This window comes from Channa argus, chromosome 14 (assembly GCF_033026475.1).
Source record: "Channa argus isolate prfri chromosome 14, Channa argus male v1.0, whole genome shotgun sequence".
Taxonomy (NCBI): domain Eukaryota; kingdom Metazoa; phylum Chordata; class Actinopteri; order Anabantiformes; family Channidae; genus Channa; species Channa argus.
Window position 1 is genome coordinate 13,892,801 of NC_090210.1, and position 24,497 is coordinate 13,917,297.

At 39.2% G+C, this 24,497-nt stretch overlaps 1 protein-coding gene across 5 annotated transcripts in view; it reads left to right on the forward strand.

The window, feature by feature from the left end:
• The window catches only part of map4l (microtubule associated protein 4 like), a 100,233-nt gene that overhangs the window by 39,066 nt on the left and 36,670 nt on the right, over nucleotides 1-24,497 (forward strand). For 3 of the 5 annotated variants that reach the window (XM_067473854.1, XM_067473851.1, XM_067473853.1), the window contains exon 5: nucleotides 3,068-4,267. The exons of 1 other annotated variant lie outside the window; for it this stretch is intronic. In XM_067473854.1, the coding sequence (XP_067329955.1) occupies nucleotides 3,068-4,267 (1,200 nt within the window). Of the gene's footprint in view, nucleotides 1-3,067; nucleotides 4,268-14,137; nucleotides 15,818-24,497 lie in introns of those variants that run through there. One more of the 5 variants, XM_067473852.1, reaches the window with a different exon arrangement.

A 24,497-nucleotide genomic window follows, 5' to 3' on the forward strand; every position in this document is an offset into this window, starting at 1 on the left:
TGATCACATTCTACATTTAAGGCAGAATTATGGTTCTGCATGCGGCATATAAGCAAACGTTACATTCACAGACGTTTGCTTGTGTTTCTGTTTCTATTCAAAGTTAGACATACTACTTGTCCACTATGGGCAATGTTGCCATTAGCAACCACAATTACCTGAAGAAGTAGACTGTGCAAACAAATCACTACACTCGGAGAGGAGAAAACGTCCAACATGTTTATATTTTGAAAGCTATGCAAAACAGGTTGTTGAGATTTGGGAGGTGTGCAAGTCGGCTTCTCTTCAAGCCTCCATGGCATACTGTTGCCCATTACACCCTTCTCTTCCAATTTCCACGTAGATGTTTTTGTATACATGCAATGAAGCATAATTTGGCCATTACACACATTCTCATCTGGAAGCTTACCAGTATAATTGCTGTCTGATCTGCTGGACACAGCAGCTCTACTGGAGCGGTTGGTGTCACAAACTGGCTTTGTTTACCTATAAGCCACCACTGCCAAATATAGATGGCCTAATCTAATTTTTTACCTGTTTATTGCTGGCTAAGCCTCAGAGGCTTCTGGGAGAAAATAGCAACTTCAATCAATTTAGAAATGCAGGGAAAGGTGCCAGATTTAGAAGGGAAATGCACTGCCATTAATATTTAGTGATGTAGGGTAGACCGAAAGGAGAGCTGGAAATGGGATGATGAAAATGGAGATGGAGGAATATTAATGTGGATAGGAAGAGAACACGATGAGCAGACTGAGATGGGTATAGAGGTCAGGGAATATTTATTTTACAATCCATCTCTCCCATCTGTCTGTTTCTGTCTATTTTGTTCATCTTTCTGTCTCTCATCTTCTTTGGGCTGATGAAGTGTTTGTCAATAATAATTATAAAAATGATTTTAAAGAAAAAACTTCATCCCTATGTAAGAGAAGAGGAAACAGACTAAATGAGGGATCATTTGTGCTCTCTGGGCAAGACACTGAACCCCCTAACAGCCCATTCCCATCCCCAGCTGTGCAGTGCCGGTCCAAGCCCGGTAGAAATTGGGGAGGGTTGCGTCAGGAAGGGCATCCGATATAAAAACTCTGCCAAATCAACATGCGGACAATGATCCACTGTGGAGACTCTGAACTCATGGGATAAGCCGAAAGGAGAAAAAATAAAAAAATTAAATACAAAATTTCACTGGAAGCTAAATAGTTTTGTTTGTTAAAGCTAGCATGTATGCACTTTGTCATTGCTTTGGTATCCTGTAATGCATTCCAAAAGTTAATTTTGGATCCTTCTGCATGTGTGATGATCCTTTTCACTACCACATTTCTTCAGATTTGCATGCATTTCTTTTTATTGATGCATGCCAGACTCCATTTGAAATATGCTAGATTTATTTACCTTGATAAGTTGCTTGAAAATTGATGCTCACAATGTGTTTTACTCTGTTATGTGTGCTCCCCAGATCGTTTTGTTTCAAATGCAGCCCATTCAAACTCCATTTTTTTTCAAAACTGAAAATTCAACCAATATAATATGACCTTTTAACTTTTGCTGCATGTATTTGGATAATACCATATAAACACAAGCACAAATTTTAGCACTGTTAGATTCTAAGACCTCTAGTCACAGTTAACTGTTACAATTTACCAAATGTAAATTTAAAAATTATATCAGTGTAAATAAGTTAAATCAGACTCGTTTCACTGTGGCAGAGATGAGACACAATCACATTGCAACTATGGCACAACCAAAAAGATAAATCAGAGTAAGATCTTATCACCCAGTGTCCAGTGCTGAGCCCTTATGTTGCTGTAAACCTCTCTTCAAAATATCTGTCTTCATATTAAGTGATCATACACATACAGTTAAATGCAGCCTTAATAACCTGCTTTGTAAAAGGTGAGTAAAACAAGTATTGGATGAATATACTGTATTTATAAAAGCAGGCACCATCACATACAAAACAATTTATGAAAATGTTCAAAAGGTTGAGCTGAAAGGAGCCTGAAAGAAATCAGATTATGGTTACTATGACTGGAACCATTTAGCAAGGAAAGTAAATGTTGCTATATTTGTTATGCAGCATATGTAACAATGCAAAGGTTATGGCAAAAAATACCGCCTATTTTTGGCGTAAAATATCTCCAATATATACAAGTGCAGTCCTAACACATGTTGTTGCGCAATGTGTCAAATAAGTTTCAATTCAACATGGAAAATTGCATAATTAAAGGTTGCTACAAAACTAATTACTGGATAAAAAATTATATTATTATCTTCTTAAAACCTACCATACTGTACTTATCTAAACAAACCCATTAATTTGCAGGATACACTGTTTAAAATGGCTGCATTCCAAGTCTGAGTCTATTATAATAAATGTCTATTATTATATATGTCAGTGTGGTTTTAAATATTTTAATTCTGGAACCAAAAATTAGACGTTCCAGTTTCATTCACCTCTCAATAGTATTGAGAAGTAGCTCAGTTAAAAGAGTACACCACTAACAAGGCTCACTTGTTTTTGTTACAGAGAAATAACTTTTCAACACATGTAATAATCCCAAACACCTCTAAGAAAGTTTTGATGCCTGAAAATTAGCTAATTCCAGCTACCTTGTGTTTTTATATGACAATCCAAGGGGTTAGACTAAGCCTCTCAGTAAGCGTGCCCTGAGGTCTTACAAATTGTAACACTACTCCCAGGAACGCAACTGCTGTACTATTCCTAATCTATCAATATACCCTCTAACTGAATGGGAACACATTTATCTAACTCTGTGTTTGAAAAGGTTTGTGGCTGTCTACTTTGGTTTGTGGTCTTACAGAAATAATCAGTTAATTTTAATTTAACATAATCTTCTATTTTGGCATATCACTTCAGCTTTGTATGGATCACGGATCAGATTATGCCATACACTACAGTGATTTAGTGTCTTGGATCAGCAAACCATTTAGACCTGATTTAAACATCTGCATCGCCTACAGTAACCACAATCTGATGGCATTTTTGGTAGATGTTTTTTGATACAGTATGTGATTGGTTCCTCCTCTTATAAAACCCTCCCCCCGGCAGCTCCCATTCTTTCTCCCAGTGGCTCAATGGATGACAGCAGTCCCACATCCTCTACCTCCGAACCCCTCAGCCCTGAGAGAGCAGGGCCAGGGGGCGAGGCTAGCAAACAACAGCAGAGACGGCGGAAGAAGAAGAGGAAAACCCATGATGAGGTGTACAACTTTTTGGATAGCCAAGAGAATAACATCAGCCCATCAAACAAGCAGGGCATTCGGGATAGGAACAGACAGGGGGTGCAAGAGGATGAAGATGAGGAAAACTGGGAGTGGGAGATCAGAGAGAGTGGAGCAGGTGGTAGAGTAAAAGGTAGGAGGACTAAGAGTCGGGCAAGACTTCCAGAGGAGTGGGGACCACCCCAACCACATATCTCTCCGACACCAGCTACATTATCACCTAACTGGTCAACAGCTGGTGATACTCATCCTACTGACTTAAAAGCTCCAAGTTCCATCCCCACCCCAGTTTTGCCCTCATCCTCTGCACAAATACCCACAGGTTTTACCAACTGTTCCCATGCTAGTTTTGTAACAGATTCCTCTTCACGCTCCTACGAGCCAATGTGCAAAGATGATCTACCTATGCCTGCTAAAGACGAGCAAATGGCAAACAACAAGAACGTTTCGACCAGCAAATCTGAAGCTAGTATTAACATAGTGGATAGCGAAACAGCCACCAAGAGTGGGTTAGCTGGGGATCTTAGTGGTAGTCTAACATTAATGACAGGGGACAATCTGAGCCCTGTCTCGCAGACCTTCTCTTTCCTTGATTCTGTCCTCCAAACCCCTCCAGGCTCTACCCCAGACTCACAGACCACCACAACCATCACCAACACTCCCTCCCTTGCTACTGCCCCTCCAACACGGTCTAGGGTGACAGAAACCCCCATACCTGCGTCACAGGCTTCTTCTGTTATCAAGAGCACTCCAGACCTTCCTCCTACCTCCACTTTGCTCACCAACCCTACTGCAGTCGAATCAACCCTCAACGTCAACGCCAAGCCTTTTTTCCCTTTAGCCACACCCCTTAGTTCAGCTTCTCCCTGTAAGAATGAAGCCACCCTTATGTCATCACCAAATGCTCTCCCCCAAAGTTTACCCCCAAGTGCCACAGCCCTTAGCTCAGCCCAACCACCTCCCTCCATCACCCCTGCACACTCAGAGCACCAGGAGTCCTCATCGCCACAGCTGCCCCCAATGGAAGGTTGGTGATCTACAGGAAAGATTCTGAATAACATGGGGCTAATTTAAATATAAATTATTGTAGGCTAGGATAGCAGGAAGTAGCAACTTATTGTCTCCCTGTCTGCATGACTCTGTCTATGGATTGAGCATCAGGCCTGCTTGGTGCTTGATCTGTTCCTGTATGTATTTGTAATAACCAGGGCCCGACACATAAATACAGCTTACACTTTTTTCGCATCTTAATATCTGCTCTCTTTTAAAAACAACGTGTAATTTCTAAGAAATAAATATTTTATTTTAAACATTTACCAGAGAAACATTTGTGTCTATATTTATCACTCTTTCCAACTGCAGGTGTAAATAAAGGACACAAATGTACTATGCTGGTCGGGCCCTATATTAACAAAGCTGCAAAGGAAAAGGTTGTCTGATTTGATTTATCTCTGCTTACCTTTGTGTAATCTGTTACCATGATCACAACAGTTTAATTACATGAACTGCTGCTTCTCTGCTGTCATCTGGTTGTCTGATGTCAGTGTAACTCCCCTATATCTCCTCTCTTTTGTTAGAACACACACAAACCTGGGTCCTTGCATGGCAAAGCTAATTTGCTAATGCCTGTTAGCTTTATAAAATCATCAAGGTTTATATACATACAATACTTGTTATACTTACTCAACTGCACAGAGATAAATTAATGTATTAGTAGAAAAGTTGAAAAAATTAATTATGATGAGAACTAGTTGAGCAGTAATGTAAAATAAATGGTATATTCAGGTTGTTCAGGTGCAACCTGAAATTTGACAATTTTCTTAGTACTTTTTGAGTTTATTGTTTATAGTGTGCATCCACAAGACAAGGACTAATTTAGGGTGCCCTATTAGATTTCATATACAGCTTTTACTCATTTGTCTTGGCCTTCATCAGTGGAGCAAAACAAACCTCTATGCCTGGCCAAAAAAGTCACACTCTATTATTTTGGAGGACCACCTTTAGCTTTGATTAAGGCAGACATTTGGTTTCATTTTCTTCCATAGTTTGAACCAACATAATATGTTAAGGAGTTAGACCACTGCATTAATCTTGTCCAGCACATCCCAAAGATTCTCAGTGGGCTTAAGCTGGCCAACACGTGTGTAAAAATGATGTCTCATGCTCCCTGAACCACTCTTATTAGAGCTTGAGCTTGATAAAACCTGTTATTGACATCTTGAAATATGCTTGTTCCATCAGGGAAGAAAAAAATTCAATAATGGAAATCTCTGTTTATTCAGTATAATCAGGTATTCAGCTACTACATCAGTTAGGTTTGAATAACTTGTTGCAAGCTCAGACACATCAATTACTGCAATAATTACCTCTTTGCTTAGTTAAATCCAGTTGGTGACTTTTTTTTGGCCAGGCAGCGTATAATCACCTGGGAAAGACCATAGTTCTATACTCGACTTTAGTGGTAATAATTGAAGCATTTGAGAACTGAGGGATCGGCTGATGAAGGCCACCAGCCATAAAAGTTGCCGGACCACTTTTGTAAATGCTCAAGAATTAACCTTCAACCTTCAAGAGTTAAACTTTATAAAATGATATCAGTTGTTTTTTAACGTGTGACTTTGTTTCTGCATGAGAATTTTATTCTGAATAGTGAATTTTCCAGATGTTGCTGTTTTCCCCAGTTGCAATTAGAAGCTAATAGCACAAATCAGAATTATAATTTTGACAGATATTGCCGAGCTCTTCAGTTGGGCAGCAGTCTGTGGAGTGTTGACATTGCATTGCCCACTGACATGGACAGCTGCCGTGTTGGAGTGCTTAGCATTTTATACACTGGGGAAAACCTTGTGATAACCTCAATCACATAAATCTTCCTCCCACTGATGCTGGGTTTCAATCCTGAGCACAGTGCCTACATCCCTTTTCCACTAAATTAAGCTTTATTTCTAGTGTTATTTTCCTTATGCTTCTCCTCAACCCTTCCTTACAACTGAAACATAGGCACAATTTAACACAGTTAAATTCATTTTAATTGCTTTTAATATAACTGTTAATTCAATCAGTTATTTGAATCTGATTCAGATTCAAATAACTGTTAATTCAATCAGTTATTTGAATCTGATTCAGATTCACTGTAGCATTCATCAAGGCAGTGTTGTTTTTCACACTGACCTGTAATAATGACAAATACCAAATACATTTTTCATGTTTCATTATAAAGAGAACACATTCATAATTTACATTTTGTTACAGAAATTTTAACTTCGAAGCATTGTTGGGGTTGATGTTGGAGTACTGTGTTTATAATAATGAATCTAATTCTGAAGTGACTGAATGATCTTTTTTCTCCTCCCTGTCCCCATTTTCTCTGTTGCATACAATCATCAATGATGACTTTGAACTGCAGGTAGGACAAGTTTAACCTTTACAGTTTGCATGTTTTTATTAACATATAAAACTTTTAAGTGCAACTTGGACACCCTTGATGTTTGACGTATGTTAGCATTTCTGTGATTGTGGGAAATCTTTTACACAGTTATTCACCAGTGATTCAATTAGTAAAGAGTATAATTTGACTCAATTTAGGAAAGAACAAAGCCTCTGTTTTTCAGAAATTAAGACAACAAACACATCATTTGAAACTAAATTTTTTCTCTCTAAATGTACTGTGGGCAAATATTGGTGGTATTTAACGAATGTATAGGTGACCTGGCTCAAATTTAATATGTTTATTATATTCAAATTTTATAATTTAAAATATGTGTCACCATCGTTAGTCGATTATAGGGATGGGTTTCAGTTATATCTTGGATCTGGTTCTGAGCTAGTCTATAAATTGCATTAGTTTTTGCCCTCAGCTAGTGAACCATTAATTGCCTCTTTTATTAACGTTCTGTAGATAGTTTAAATTGTCTGTCTCTCTGACATAAAGACAAAGAAATAAAAAATACCTGTTATAACTCAGAAAATATGCTGTTAAAAATAAAAACAATTTTAAAGGCAGTGGAACAACTTTGCAGTATTCTTTTTGAAGTAAGAACTTGTGGCTATGAAGTAAATCATATGGGTAATTATTCATAGTATTAGTCTGTGATGTCACAGCACCTATGAAATTGTTAGTTTTTACACCACATGAATTGTGCCACTAATTCATTTCATTTTATGAGAGGAACAAATAAGCACTGTAATAGCAAGTGCATCTTCCCTCTCACCTGTCCAAATCACCAGAGGGATAGCACCATCCGGCCTGTCTACTTTGCTTATTCAGTCGCCACTAAGTTGTCCAGGAAGAATTTGTTTCTATATAGCAGGACTTAAAACAGAACTGATGCTGCTGTAGTTTAGTCACTTACTGGACAGTACACCATGACCTAGGTCAAGAAGAAAATGTGTTGTTGGGCGTTTCAGCTTCAGTTGTAGCTCTTTTGCTTGTTGTGGAAAAATGGAAGCCAGTGTTGCTAATGGGATCTTGTATCAGCGAGTATTATCCAAAAAAGAACCATGACTTAACTAATCAGATTCTACTATCCAAATTCTTAGTCAGGATCACCCCTAATATAAATTATGATGAAATGAATGTTGTCTTTGCTAAACGGTTTGCTAAATACCAAATGCAATACTGTTGTTTATTATTTTGTTTTATCAGTTCTTAGCATGCATGTAAGGTGGAACAAATAGAGCAGGTAAAGTGCTTTTGTTGTCCTGTCTGACTGGGAGTCACTGGGTCTACTATAATAAAATTATTATCACCTGACTGGTTCTTTGGTTCAAGGTTTGCTAGAAATTTCCTCCAGCCCTCATATAGTCTTTCTGTCTTTATCTATTTATAAATCCCCCATTCTGCCTGCCCATCTCTCTGACCTCTTAAATGCAATATTGATGGTTTCAACTATTTCACCCTTACATAATGTTTAGTTTGTGCATGTGTATGGTCTGTAAAATGAAAAACAAGCTGTCATCTCTGTGTCTATGGAAGCTTGCGTTAGTGTGCTGGTTATTAGTGTGTGTGTGTGTAGGCTCTGCTAGCTGGTTTACTGCATGGTCATTTTTCAACTAGACAAACCGTGTTTATATGTGTGTGTAAGTGATAGAGAAAATATATGAAACGCAAAACATTAATCTTTGTTCTGGCAGCCAGTGAAAGCTGGGTCTAACACACACACACACACACACACACACACACACACACACACACACACACACACACACACACACAGGATTCATTAACCTAGTTTTGTCCTTGAAAGTAAAATCTGTAAATTGTTGCCGGGGATTCACATGTATCGTGGTTGGTTGCCTAATATTGCAGATAGATAAGCATGTGGAGTCTACTGTAAAGCACCAAGGGGGGGTTGTTGTCTGAGCCCTGCTCATTGGCTCCATCAGGTGTGTGTTGAAAAAACTGCAGTTCTGACCAGAAAGTAGCGACTTCAATTAGAGCTCAGCAGTGACACTTAGCTGATAGTGGTAAAGAGAAGTAATTGAGCATCCTCAAATAGTCTAGCTTCTAGATAAGGAATGTTTGTCATTCTGGATCAAATAATCAGCAAATAATTAACATGGCAGCAATTTCCATGGAAACTCTAATTATTCAAGTCATCTATCAGCCACTCTGAGGTCCCAACTTTTCAAGGATTTTGTCCTTATTTTAGTTGTATGCCATTGTAATTTGTATATTTTAGGGTCAGAAAAAAGAAAAAGTAAAAAGAAAAAATGTCTTTGGGCTGTAGAAAGATAATCATTTCTGGATATGTGTGTCAACATCACTCATAAATATTATCCTATTCCCACAGCCTATAGCAGACTATAGCCAGACACGTTTTTATATATATATATATATATATAGGCACAATTGACACCTTTAGTAAAAGTTGCTTATTGTAACTGCCTATGCTCAATAAATAAATTAATTTTCAGTATGGAAATTTTAAACTGTTGATTAGTTAGTTCACATATATGTATATGTATATATACATATATAAAATGTTGAATGTGTTGCCCTATTGCTGCTTTATACTTTAGTTAGCTTGACTATATCTCCATAGCTCCTAACCTGTATCTGCACTGCACATTGGAGTAAACCAGTGTTTGACTTGCAGAATCAATTTTTTCAATTAACTGAAGACATTTATACAAGCTCTCTGCTCTCACAATTTCCCCCAAAAGTAACGAGTTTGAGGGAAAAAAAAGGGTTTATTTTAATATTGAATATTAGCTTTATACAATTTGGATGTGCATCATATAAAGAGGAGAGGATATGACCACATAGATGCTAATCGTAACTACTAAATATGTTTAAACAAACAAATAAAGAATGGGAGAATATTTATTGTTTTAATTTTCACTTTTAAAAGTTCTTAAAACAAATTCGGACTAGATTGGCAACTATATCAATGTAATGCTTTGAAACATAGATTGTTTTCTTAGCGAAGTAGCCTACTTTGGGGCGTGTGCCTGTGTACTTTAGCTTCAATTACTAATTTTGAAGAGATAGTGGAGCAATTTATTAGCCAAGTACTTTCACTTTTACTTTTTTTGGACTGTTGTGTATGTGTACTGCTACTTACTCTGGTGTCAAAATTGATCGTATTAAAAACACTGCTATAATCAAACATTGTACCTATTTCAGAGAGACTAGATTAAAGTCAATGGAACAAGAACTGGGCTAGTGCACAGTTTTTAGATTTTTTTTCTTTCTTCCTCTCCATCTACCCTAATTTCTTATTTATCTCTGCTCCCACTTGATTATTTTTTCTCTATCTATTTTAATCCATTCTTTCACCTACCTACTTCACTTTGATGGAGGAAGGCAGGAAAAGGGAAAGAGGGGAAAATCAATCTTCCCTTCATCTATTCTCCTTCATTACCTCTCATTTGTATCTTCTCCTGGATTCCTTCACTTCCCTCCCACTGTCTTCCTCATCTGCTCTGTCCACTCCACCTTATTTTCCTGTCCTTCCATCCTCCATATCTTCACCTTTTGTGTCACCTCCATCCAAATCACATCTTCCCTTCTCTTTTTTAGACTCATTGTGTCACTGCAGTGCCGTAATAATCACTGCATCTGCGACTGGGGGGGAGAGACAGGGGCGCTGCGGGGGTGTTGGTGGGGAAGAGGGGAGCAGTGTTGTCAGGGAGACATGAGAGGCGGTTGCTGTGGAAACCAAGAGACTCTGCAAATGGGGGATGGAGGGATAGAGAAGAGGTGGACTGGGTGTGACAGTCAGTGAGGTCGAAGAATAAAAATAGAAACACTCTGACAAGATCCTCCTCCTTCCCACTCCTCCTCCCCTCCCCACACCTCCACCCCACACCAACACTTCTTTCCCTCTCTCTCTACCCAGCTTTTTCTGTCTGTTTCCTCCATCTCCAGCTGATGTTCAGCAATCTGTGAACTGCAAAAAAGGTCTTCCACTGACCTCAACGAGACAACGAGAGCATGTGATTTTTCAGGCTTTTTGTTTTCCCACATTTTAATGTTTGAACCTTTATTCCATTTTTTGCTTCACTCCTAGTGTCAAAGTTACAAAAGTTGTGGTTTTAGAAATTTCTACAGTTTTACTTGGAGAGCCATTTTTAACATCCTCAAATTTATAATCATTGAACTTCTCAGACAAGATTTGAACTAGATCATTCAAACTTGGAGCAGCCATGCACTGTCAGCATACAAATGAGAGTAATAAGGTGTAAGAAATATTACAGGAAAAAGATTAGGCAAGGGAATTAAGTACTGTGTTTGGGCAGATAGTTACAATTTATTCGTGGATGTGTGTGTGTGAAGCTGATTTTAGAACACAAAGCAGTGTTGCAAAGCATTGAGTAGCTTCAATGTTCAGTCAGACCACGAGGATTTTGCAGACATTTTTCTAAAAAAAGTTGACGCACGTTGCAGTGTTTTTTGCAAAATAGTTTTTTGTAAAAGAGTTGCTTGAACAAGTGAAAATACCAAAAAGAGTTGCATTTAAACACTTTAAATAAAAAATCAAATAGTTCCAGTAAGAATAAATAAATAAATAAGTACTGTCAGCAATACCGACATTATGCATTTGCACACAAAAAAAGATCAAAATAATAATAGTCAGATTCTATTAGAACATGTTAACGAATATAAGCAAACTACGGTCTTGTAGAGAAAATGTGCTACCAGGTACCAGGGGCCAAAAGAAGGAGGAGACCAGACTGTAAGTGCTGCGTGAAACTACTGCTTTTGCAGTTATAGTATTTTGGGCTTAAACCCAAAGAACTATATTAGCGCTGTATTTTTGCACAGTTATAACCCAATGTTCCTGACTGTTTAGAGTTTAAAAAATACTGTTATACTAGCCACTCTCCTGGTGCAGTTGTAAAAGATGTCAGCCACCATTTTGGAGTAGGTCATTCAACAATCATTTCTGTTGGTTGTATGAGAAGGTAGGGACAAACTATCCAAACATTCGTAAAGGTAGAGAAGTTGTTGTCCTAATGTTTAAATATGTTTATTACAAGATCTCTCCAGCCCTCAAACAAATGCTATCACACACACACACCTTTCCTTCTGAGACTTGCCCTCAGCTTCAAGCCCATTCTTTACTACTGAAGATGTAAATCTTTAACAAGTCTTTTGCCATGCTAGCACTTTTATGAGGCTGTACTTACAGTACTGCTATAAAATGCTAACGTCCTCATGCTCAAAGTGCTAGCTGTTGTGTTATGTCAAAGTGTTATGTCATTAGGGATGCAGGCATTTTGACAGAAAGCTGAATAAATGACAGTTTTCGCCCAGTGATGGCAATAAATGGATGTAGTGGGTAATATAGTTTATTGATATTGCCATCCATAGAGCCATGCTGCTGTTGTGGCTAAAAGTAGGACCGTAATTGAGTCACTGAGAATGTTTGACCAGTAATGATTTCTAACTCTGAGACGCTCAGTAAATATGGGCCCTGGCTTCTGGCATTTTTCACTTTAATCTTCAAAAGTTACCAAGCACTTCCAAGCACTAAAACATCTGGAATGTGCAAAAATAGCTAATAAATTAAAAAAAGGCCCAATTAAAATACAGCTAGCTTTTTGATTTAATACGTTAAAAAAAGTGATTACAGCTTACAGAGTACGATTACAGAGAATTGATAATAGCTTAGTTGTTTGTTTCAGACTTTAATGTTTCAGACTGTTAACACAAGCCACCTCTCAGCCTGACCTAAACTTTAACAGCAACACTGCCAGGATTTCTTGCATAATGTCCATCCTTTCCAATTTTATTAAACAAAACTCTAATGTCTTCATCTTTCTCTCTTTGGCTCCTGGCCCCTTTGTGGTTACAGTTGATAAATTGCTAATGGAGGATTATGTAATAATACTCATTCATTGTCAGTCATGCTTGACAAGTTGCTTTTGTTGTTTTGGCACAGTCCTCGGGTGTATTGGGGTTGTACTGAGCTTGATGGGAGACAGTCAGCTGTTGTGTGGAGTGAAAATCTACAGAGAGATGAAAAAAGTTATTCATCCTGCATTTCTTTAAGATAGCATTTCAAACTGTCGAGACCCAAAGGTGGCTTGCTGTCAGGTGATCCCTAGTGGTTCCCAGGTTTACCACTGTCTACACATTAAGTGAGTGTCAGAGATTCATACTTCTATCTATTTCTTCTGAGAGCAATGAGTGCTTTCTGCTGTATTGTCAAGGCACAAATATCCTGGTCTTTAGCTTTTTAGCTTTAGCAGTGCAGATTTAGACCATAGCAAGAGTTATGTGATGCGTGTATCGCAAATTGTCATGACAGCATCCACTTTTGAATGTTTCTGTGGTCATGGGAAAGATGTTATTATTCAGGCAACCCGAAAAAGTCTACAGTGGAGTGAAATCCACTAATTGAAATCAGTTTACAGTATGTAGAATAAAAACAGGCCTTTTTCACTGCAGAGATTTTGATTTTGAAGCAGTTCATTTGGAGGACCCTAAAACCTTCAAAGGGCAACATAAGAACTGCAGAGTCAATGTGATGTTTTATTAATTTAATTTAATTTTATGCACAAGAACACGAGGTTTGGGGCAAAAAGTTCATTTTTGTGCACAGAGTCATCTGTTGACATTAGTGTGGTACATTTTAGCCGAAAAATATGTATGAAATTATAATATATTAAGAAAGAAGACAATCAGTCTAATCAGAGTTTTCTGAAGATGATTACAGTCTTCAGTAATGTCTAACTAGTCTGTCCATGTGTCTCTCACTTTGTATAAATTTTAAAAGTGGTTGTCATATGGTAGCTAGCGAGTAACTGAGTGTGTCATCTATTGATCTGTTTGTGTGTGTGCGTGTGCATGTATGTTTGCTACGGTTCTAGTGTGTGTGCTCAGATGCAAGTGTGTGTGTGTGTGTGTGGGGGGGGGGGTTTATGTGCTGTCTTGCATCCTCGTGTGGGTACTGGTGCATGTTTGTCGCTAGGGGCTAAATGCTGAAATTCTGCTCCGGCAAATGAGGGAATATTCCGGGCTGTCACATGACTGTGTGATGTCAGAGCGAGAGAGAGAAGGAAAACAGAGATACAGAGACAGAGCAAGGTGCAATTTAGCCCCACAGCTGATCTGTGCAGTGCTCAGAGAGAAGCCGAGAAGAACAGACACACTCTCACACACCCGTCTTTTGCTTTGCTTGTAAACACACACATATACTTCACACACATCTGCACAGTTACACACAGACACACAACTTGAAAGCATCACTTAAAAACCAAAGGATACATTGCTTCTTCTACTTTCTTACCTCTTAACACTTTGGATATTGAAGACATTTCTTCCTCCTGGACAAGAATTAAACGACACTTACTCGAGTCAGAACAGAGCAGGAGATTGGAGTGACACATTGAAGACAGTGAAGGACAAACTAAAAAGACACAAAACGGAGTGATCAAGCCAAGACAAGACAAGAGACCAAGCCAAAAAAAGAGCAATACAAGAGGACCTGACAACATACCAGGAGTATGTCCTTCCTGTCTGGCTCAGCCTGGCAGCAGCCTGGCATCATTAGCGGTAACAGTGGTTACGGACAACCTTCCAGTGGGCATCAGCAGCAGCAGCAGCATCAACAACAGCAACACAAGCCTCCCAACACTCTTTCTGGTGCCAACATCCCTGCAGCCCTGGCCTCCTCCACACTGCCCCCCTCCAGCCCAGCCTCTGCCCAGCACACTGACTGGCACTGCCAAGGCCAGATGGCACCAGGGGGGCAGGTTGCCCCCCCCACCCAGGGGGGCTCTAAAATAACTTTGACAGAAAATGAGGTGAAATTAGGGCGAGGCAGGACTGAGGCGACATCGTCTGGGATGGCAGCCGAGGTACCAGCATCACTGAGCTTAACAATGCCAGTGCTGAAAATGGAAAATGAGGGGTCCAAAGGAGTAATACCAAAGGAGGAAGGACACAGTTTGGTAGGGGTAGGGGTAGGGCCATCATTAGGAAGTGCGGGACAAAGCCCATGCAGCCCCCTGTCTTCCCATTCCTCCCCGTTTTCTTCATTGCCCTCCCCTTCTTCTTCACCTGGCAGAGCATTTGCGAATACTGCACTAGACTCTAAACCTACAACAAACCTTTTTGGACAGAATGATCAGCAGCAGCAGCAAAATTATTCAGCAAGGAAAGATGAATTTTACATCCAGGGATTCCAAGTTTCTGCCCAAGGGCAGGGATTGTTTCCGGCTCCAGTTCAGACCTCAGGGCTTGGGGAGAGAAACATATTGGGCCCCTCTTTTACTAGAAGTACCAATTCATGTCAAGGAAATAAAGAGGATCAGAAGAAGTTGGTTTGTTCCTCCACATCTGAAGGGCTACTTGGAAATCTTAAAGAAAATTCAATAGTGGGTATAACTGGAAAGCAAACTTTAAAGCCGTCTGTAGAAAAGCAAAGTGTTGATACAGAACCTGCTGACCTAACAGGAGGTAAAGCTGGTGCCACTGCAGGGAATACAGCAGGCCTACCACCATCCTCTGCTAACAGAGCTAATGTTGGTGTTGGGTTGGGTGGTCTTGGTGAGGGCACTATGGAACGAGAAAATGTAAGCCATACTGAAAATATGAGGTCATGTGTTTCATCTAGTAGAGGCCATGGAGTTCATGGCCTGTCACAGGATTTAAAGCATGCAGAAGATGGAAAAGCTGAATCATTTGACACATTAAATAGAGAAACAAAACTTAGCCATGGTACTGAATTGCCACAACGGACTGCAGTAAGACGTGCAATGTCTGACTGTTCACACCTGTCTGTTCCCACGGTGATGGCTGGAACATACCCCACTGGCATGGGAGGTTTGCCAGTGATGACACCCTATATACCCAATTTTGCCTTAACAGGAACGGCATGCCCGCCCAGGGCGTCTTACCCACACGTTGCTGTTCGACGTTCGCTCACAGTCACAGGTGGCACAGAAGCTGCTTCTGCAATGGCGACAATGATGTCATCCCCATTGATGACAGCACCTGGGTTGCCATCATCCCCACCCCCCAAGAGGCATAATGGAAGCTGTGAGACCAACTTTTTACTTCCTGTTCCACCACCTGCAGTACCATCTGTTAACAGCAGCCAAGATAGTAAACCAAATACAGTGGGTAAGAGTTTTGTATTGTGTGTCTGTGGGTTGGGTCACAAGGAAATGTGACAACAGAATTCTCGCGTATACCTGGGACAGTTCAGCGACTTCTAAACTCTCAGCCAGGTTGAATGATTTATGTAGGTATTATGTTGCGTCTACTGATGTCCATTTATACCTGGTAGGAAAACGGTGGTTAATTAGAGGTTAGTAGCCAGAAATATGAAGTGAAAGGTCATCTTGGTACATGGCTAAATAGCCACTAAGCTACTAGTTAAGACTGATGCAGGTATACAAGATAATTTAAGTCATCTTTCAGAAGACATTTATTTGATCAGTGTGAAGAAACCTTGGACAGGTCATTGAGTTAGAGTAAGGTTTAAGTAAGTAAGTTCTTTTATCTACTTGGCTTTGCTAGATGAACATGAGCAAAGGGGAAGATGCGTATTTTTATTTAAGCTTGCTGAACGATCTCGACCAACACCAAAAACTTTTAGGAACAGCCAATGGTTCTTCTGGTTTCCCAACAGTGCGATAACACTTATACATACAGTTTAGTTGGCAATAGCTGGCACTTAACAAATCTGTAGTTTTAGTGGTGTGATGTGCTTCTGGTCTGACTGGACACTGGTTAATATATTCACCATAGACAGACACAAAACCGAGAGTTTGTTTTCAAAATTGAAACATGACGATCAAGTTTGACTATTTAGTTAATAATTTGATCAGAGTCACACTCTGTTGTTTCATTGTATCCACTAAATTTATACCTGTAAATCAAGCTTTAAAAGCCAGTCACATGCTGTTGTATCTACCTGATCAAACTGAAGAAGTTGAAATACCTGCAGTGACAGGTGTGTTTGTAATGCTATTTGGCCATCAATGTCACAGCTCCAACAGAATGCATCGGGAGGACTGTTCCAGGTTTCATGCTGCTCTACTTTCATCTTTATAAGGGGTTGTGCAGAGCAGATGAATTATACAGCTAAGATCAGGTTTGTCTGTACCCCTTTTTGGCCTCCATAATCCATGTCATTACATCTCGATTGCATTTGCCTAAATATAGGTTATTAGCTGTTACTTTCATTTGTCTACATTAACTATGGTTGAAGGTGGTGTATTTTAGAATACCAGTTAGAGATTAACACATTGTAGCTTTGTAGCTAAGCACATTTTCTATCTTTGTAAATATTCTTTGACTGAATATGGATAGTAGCAGTGAATATTCTTCATGTTCATCTCGTCTGTCTGGATATAAGCCACTTTTGCCGCTTCCCACTACCATTATCCACCTGTGGATATCAATTGTGTTTCTATGTGTTTCTCTTGATTATCCCTGAAACCAGTTTCAGAAACTTAAAATTCCTGCAATTTGGCAGCAGGGCACAGTTTTTATGATACTGATATATTTTTTATCTGTTGTTTAGTTTGTTTGTTTTTAACCCAGTGTGTGTTAGCAACTCAGTTATCTTAATGTTGATAAAAGGTGATCTGTCGGTCAGAGAAAAAACAGTATGGATTGTGAATGAATTCAATCTTTACTCTAGCTTAAGGTGACAGTGAAACCTGAAGCCCTGAAAATATGTTTACAGTACAGGGGACCGCAGTGCGTGATTGTCGAAGTCTTGTTTTGTAATAACTTTTTTGCGCATTTTGCTGCATTTTACTCCAAGGACTAGTCCAAGGTCAGAAACATGTCTGCTGCCTGCTGAGAAACATCTTGCAGTGTGCCACAATCCACTGTACATATTAAGTTGCTTAAAACAAAAATTATGACAAAGTACAGCTGAAACAAGCTTCTATGTAACACCTTTTGCCTTGAAACATGCTGTTATTTTTATTTCTATTTATATATTTATTTTTTATTTTGATTTCTAATTTAGATTTTTATAGTCTATTTTTATATTATATGGTATCAGCTTTCAAAAAATCCATATGTTGTTTTTGTTTCTCTTCAAATAACTGAGTAAAAAAAATGAGTGTTGGTAAAATTATTGTGGTTCTTTATTGAGGCTTCTTTATCAACTGCCAGCAACATCATCTTTTGTGGCTTCTGTTGATCAGTGGGCTGAGTTAGCTTTGTTGTACTGGGAGTAAGAGATAAGATAGGTTTGGAAAGGTTCAGATGGTGATAACACACTGACATGAGTTTGGAGAATGAAATTTGTACGTGGTTGATTCTGAATTCCTCAAAGGTTAAAGCTCTCTTAATCATTCTCTCAGTCTCTAATATGAGGTCTCACCAAGTAAATGAGTATGTAGAAAATGGGTTTTGCCAGTGTTCAGATCATCGGCATTTCATTTAATATTTATAAATGTCAAACCAATGTTATAACACATTATTTTATTGCATTTTTTTAAAATGAACATTTGATTTATTCCAGGACAAATTCAAACAACATTTTCATAAATTGAGAGTAATGGTAATATAACAGAAAATACAAAGGTGGAAAGCATGTGAGAACTATATTTCCACATAACAAATTAATGAAACAGGAACCATCTATAAATGTATTTTTTAATTCCACCTCTATTCTAAATGTCTGGAAATATTTCCATTTTTATTTAGCATACACTGTATATTTCTGTCAGTATGTCGTGATTTATCCATCCGCCCAGCAATGTGATCTGTTGTTCAGAGACTAGTCAACATTGAAAAGCTTTCTAAGCTGACAACATTGATTAGACATTGACTCTGACTGTACTCATTCAAATGTAGAGCAGCTATTTCTAGCATTGTATGTGTGTAGGTGAACAGCATAAAGTGACGTGCATCAAGCTTCATGAAGGCTCACGCCCCCACATATACACTGACAGTTGCCAATGTGTCTGGAACTTAAAAACCCATAAATAGATCACAGCTGCATAACAATACACACATACGCACAACAAAGTATATAACTGTGAGGGGAGGAGCAGACATGTGTGGGAAGTTTAAATTAACAGAAGCCTCATACAGTCACAATAGACAACTATCAGATTAGCTCTACCAGCTTCTGTCTCTATTTAAGAGAGCTTTTCTTTTCTGTAAAGTTTATGATAATCATGTTGAGCATGTAGCCTGTTAGCATCATGTGAATGAGTAGATGCAGGAGGGATAAAAGGTGAACGATTGCTGTAGGTGTTTGTAGGCAGATGGGATGTCCACATGTTTGTATTAAGGACCCAAAAGAGCCAACAGGAAGGGGAGAGTTTATGATACGTTTATTATTTATTAACAAAAACCAGCAAACAAAAGACTGAGAAATGCCAACTGAGGGGAGAAACTAGGCAGAACTGCGAATAGGAAACTAAATCAGAAAAACAGCGATGTAGAAAATGATAAAAAATGATTATTAGCAATAATTAACTGAGAAGGGGTGTGCACACAAAAACATCTAAGATTAACAATAAACTGAAGATGTCGCACATGCAGGGATCAAACAGACAGGGAAGAAAAGAACAACTAAACCAAAGGCTAAACCAAAGAGGGTGAAACTAAATACAAAGTGTCTAAGCAGACGCCAACTAACAGAGACAAACGGATAACTCGGACACACAGTGGAAATGTGATAAATAAACAAGGACAAATGAACAACCAAACCAAACGCTAAACAAACTGACAGACATCAATAAAACAAATGGACCAGACTTAAATACTAAGATAGAAACTAACAAATGGGGATAAACAAACACTAAAGGAGGTAAAGCTGTAGCCATTTAAAGTGTCACTCTCCGATCGCTTGTCTCTTGTCCCGCGGGTTTGCATGTGATTACAGTATATGCTCTGTAGATGGCGCTCAGCTTAAACTCAGAGTTGCGGCTTCCCAGTACATGCGCTTGTGATCACATCAATCTAACGTTGTTCAGTTTAAATATTCAGTTTAACCTGCTGGTGTTTCTTAATCTTCAACAGGCTGAAGTTATTTGATAATGCACAAAATATTCCAACTCATTGGGGGGGAGGGGGAATGAAAGACAAAAGCGAAAAAAAATTAATAATGCAATTTTTATAGCGCCATTTTACTTTCATTATATTCACCCTAAACAAGAAAAATGTGATGAGAAAACAATAGGTAAACCGAGTCTAAAATAGTTAAATACTGTCGAATACCTTAAAAACTGATATAACAGGTGAATAATGACTGTGTGGTTACAGAAACAGAAGGTGAGAGAATAAAATATGTTTGTTTATGAACACAGATTTTAGGAGACTGGGTGAAATCAGTTACAGTAGTTTCTGTATTTGTGTTTTTCCCAACCTTAAAGGACAGAGGGGGTTTAACAGCAGTGTGTCTGTGTCCCTGTTTTCAGAGACACACTTTGACCAGTGGAAACTGTCTCTCAGATGTTAATGACAGCACACATTTACCCTCATGATGTGCGATTTGTTTCCCTGAAAAACAGCAGTTACAGTCTTTGACTCGTCAAACCAAAGCAAGTATACAGTTACTCTGCAAAATAACTGATAACTGTAATTTAACCTTGATGACTTTCCTGTGTACTTTCAGAATAGTCTGCGAGCAGGAGCTGTGGTAACAAACATATGAGGTGGGAGAGGTCTTTACTCTCAGCTGATTCCAATTAACACCATGCTTAATGTTGCTTTCAAGCAGAAACTCAGTAAATCTTCTTCTTGTCCAAATTTTAAATGGATTTTTAGTTTTAGTAACTCTCTCAGGTGTATAGTCCAGAGTTTGCGACACAACAACAGAGCAACAGTAGAACAAGCTCAATGCCTGCAGAGGGTTTTATTCATATTTAAATGAAATCATTCACACCTCTCAGGTGTGAGACCATCTCCATACTTACCAGCACTTTTGTGGAGAAGTTTGTTTCTGGGAATTTGCCTTGAAACAAAACAGAAACACTGACACACTGAGCTCATGATCCACACAGAACAGTGGGAACTAAGCTGGTTATTATTAAATATGTCTGACACTGACATCGGACTGTATTTTTAAAGTCATTAAATCTATGTTCACGTCCATCTCACTTGGAAAAGGCTCTTGACATTGACAGGAGGGGACTCCCCACCTGTCCTGTGTCTGGTCGGTTACAAACACATGATCATTAAAACTGGCAGCTGATCGAGCTGGTAGTTTATTAACCAGAAATCATTCTGTAGAACAGCTTCAGCCAAAAAGGAGCAAGAAAAGAAGCTGCGGATTCATGATTTGTGCCAATTGTGAATTTTTAAAACTTAGACAGGCCACTTTGTGTAAGTTTGTGGTATTCAAATGTGGTCAGACTTTGACAAAACAAAATATGCAAACATCACTCAAGGGGGATTATGTGTCTTTTCTGCCTCTTTGTGCTCTTATAAGAGCTGATATAACAAATCTACACACAGTGATGAAATCATTGAGCACATTCACCATTCAATGAACATAAAATCTTAATATTCTAATAATGATGAGCTCACCAACAGCAGTAGGATGTGGTTGTTGTTTAGCCAACAGCTGACACCAGCTTTTATCTGTCAGAATTAATTACAACATTTTAAAACGATATGAACACAAGCCAGTGCCGGAAACCGGTCGCTCGTTCGCTGCATCTAAACGGAAAACAAGCGACCAAACGACCAAACCTCAGACCAATAAGGGGAATCAGAGTCCAACAAACTGTTTTCTTCAAAAGCATACAACAGGCTCACTGTCCATAAACCCAAGGAGGGTTTATGGACATTTTGTACTGTTTTTCTTTATTCAAACAAATCTATTTCAAGCTAAGGAAACTAACTGAAGTAGACAGCAAACTGTTGTATATCTCCGCCAACAAATCAAGTTGTAGTTCACATGCAGCCTGTCCAGACTCATTACCTAATTATTTCCACTGTGAGTCAAAGTGGATGTTTGAGCAAGGTTTAATGACATTCTAGTCATTTGGGTTGATGAAAATGGGACAGATAATCAGTTAATCCAAAAGTCCAAGTAGACATTTGTGCCAGTATTAAATAAAGGCCCCTAAGGCAGTGATGAGATTGATGAGGCAGCGAGGCATTCTACTATTACATATATGTTTTATATATACACCTGTATCTGGCGACAATAGTAAATCGTTTAAAAACTACACTAAGCAGCTACATATCTTAATTATTTTGTTTTAATTAAGAATCGCAACTATAATCTAATTTTATGCTACAAATGTTACATGCAAAGATTTGTTTCTTAGTTTCTTTGTTTATTACAAAACAGAGGCGCACTGTAAAATTGGCATGGTTGTCATGGTGATGAGCAGGCAGGTTGCCTGCAACTCTATAGCCGACTGGGACAGCTAAAATTATGCCCTTCAAAAACTAATCTGCTGTCAAAAAATGTAAAAAATAACAAAATCCTTACACTTTCTGTGCAAACTAAATTGAAAAGTCATTACGTCCTATTGCGTGTGGTGTTTCACAAAAATTAAACATATGTTTTACACGCTCGTAGCAATGCTATCAAGAATCAAAGTATGTGTTAATAAGTCTGCCTGCACTAAAATATCTGTGTATGTTAGTCATGGTCTGATTTACATGGCAGTCAGCAGTTTCTGTCTGTCACAAACACACACACACACACAGACAGATGTATAAAACAGACACACCACATACATGCCAGCACATGCACATCTGTTGCCAGCCAACTTTAGTTAGGAGTTGAATTCATCTCTGTGTTGTAAGCCAGTAGATTTCTATTTGATGAGTCATGTTATTGGTGTTGCAGGGTGGAGTGATATGGGGATGCAGATGTGCATGTGCACTTGAAATTTAAAAAGTTGTATTAGATTACAATAGAAGAATGTGTGGAATGAAACAGTGGACATACTATACGGAGATATTGTTGCATCCCTTCTCAGTTATTGATTTTGTTGAACAATGTTTGACTCTAGCACAGAGTCTGTACAATGATATTTTCAATCAATCTTTTAATGCTTGGGCAAAGAAAATATATAAACATGTCAGCTTATTTCTCATTTGATACAGTAAGTGTTGGACCTTTGTTTTGTACTGTGTTTTTGTCTAGAGGACATGTTTATTCTACTTTCTTCAGGAGAAAAACATATAACTAGTGTTGTAATAAGTATTCCAGAATGCAATGGTGATCGTACAGTCTGTTGGGGCCCTAGGCAAAAATTTCTGCATCATAAAACAGCTATGCTTAAGATATGGAAAATCGAATAAAATACACACACCACTGCACTTAACACAATAACTTACAGTAAAACACAGAAGTGATTTATAGAATACTTTAGAATTTCTTAACATCTTCTTCTTCTTTTCCTTTCGGCTGCTCCCTTTCAGGGGTCGCCACAGCGAATCATGTGCCTCCATCTAACTCTGTCCTCTGCATCCTCTTCACTCACACCAACTAACTTCATGTCCTCCCTCACTACATCCATAAATCTCCTCTTTGGTCTTCCTCTAGACCTCCTGCCTGGCAGCTCCAACCTCAGCATCCTTCTACCGATATATTCACAGTTTCTCCTCTGAACATGTCCAAACCACCTCAATCTGGCCTCTCTGACTTTATCTCCAAAACATCTAACATGAGCTGTCCCTCTGATGTACTCATTCCTGATCCTGTCCATCCTCGTCACTCCCAAAGAGAACCTCAACATCTTAAGCTCTGCAACCTCCAGCTCTGCCTCCTGTCTTTTCTTCAGTGCAACAGTCTCTAAGCCGAACAACATTGCTGGTCTCACCACCGTCTTGAACACCTTTCCTTTCATTCTCGCTGATACTCTTTTATCACACAACACACCTGACACTTTTCTCCACCCGTTCCAACCTGCCTGCACTCGCCTCTTCACCTCTTTTCCACACTCATCGTTGCTCTGAACCGTTGACCCTAAATACTTAAAGTCCTGCACCTTCTTCACCTCTGCTCCCTGTAACCTCACCGTTCCACCTGGGTCCCTCTCATTCACACACATGTATTCTGTCTTGCTGCGGCTAAGCTTCATTCCTCTGTTTTCCAGAGCAGACCTCCACTTCTCTAGATTTTCCTCCACCTGCTCCCTGCTCTCACTACAAATAACAATGTCATCTGCAAACATCATAGTCCAGGGAGATTCTTGTCTAACCTCATCTGTCAGTCTGTCCATCACCAGAGCAAACAAGAAGGGGCTCAAAGCCGATCCTTGATGCAGACCCACCTCCACCTTGAACTCCTCTGTCACACCTACAGCACACCTCACCACTGTCTTACAGCTCTCATACATGTCCTGCACCACTCTAACATACTTCTCTGCCACTCCAGACGTCCTCATACAATACCACAGCTCCTCTCTCGGCACCCTGTCATACGCTTTTTCTAAATCTACGAAGACACAATGCAACTCCCTATGACCCTCTCTGTACTTCTCCATCAGCGTCCTCAAAGCAAATACTGCATCTGTTGTACTCTTTCTAGGCATGAAACCATATTGCTGCTCACAAATGTTCACCTCTGCCCTTAGCCGAGCTTCCACTACTCTTTCCCACAACTTCATTGTGTGACTCATCAGCTTTATTCCTCTGTAGTTGCCACAGCTCTGCGCATCTCCCTTGTTCTTAAAAATTGGTACCAGTACACTTTTCCTCCAGTCCTCTGGCATCCTCTCACTCTCCAAGATCTTGTTAAACAAACTAGTCAAAAACTCTACTGCCACCTCTCCTAGACACTTCCATACCTCCACAGGTATGTCATCAGGACCAACTGCCTTTCCACTCTTCATCCTCTTCAATGTCCTCCTCACTT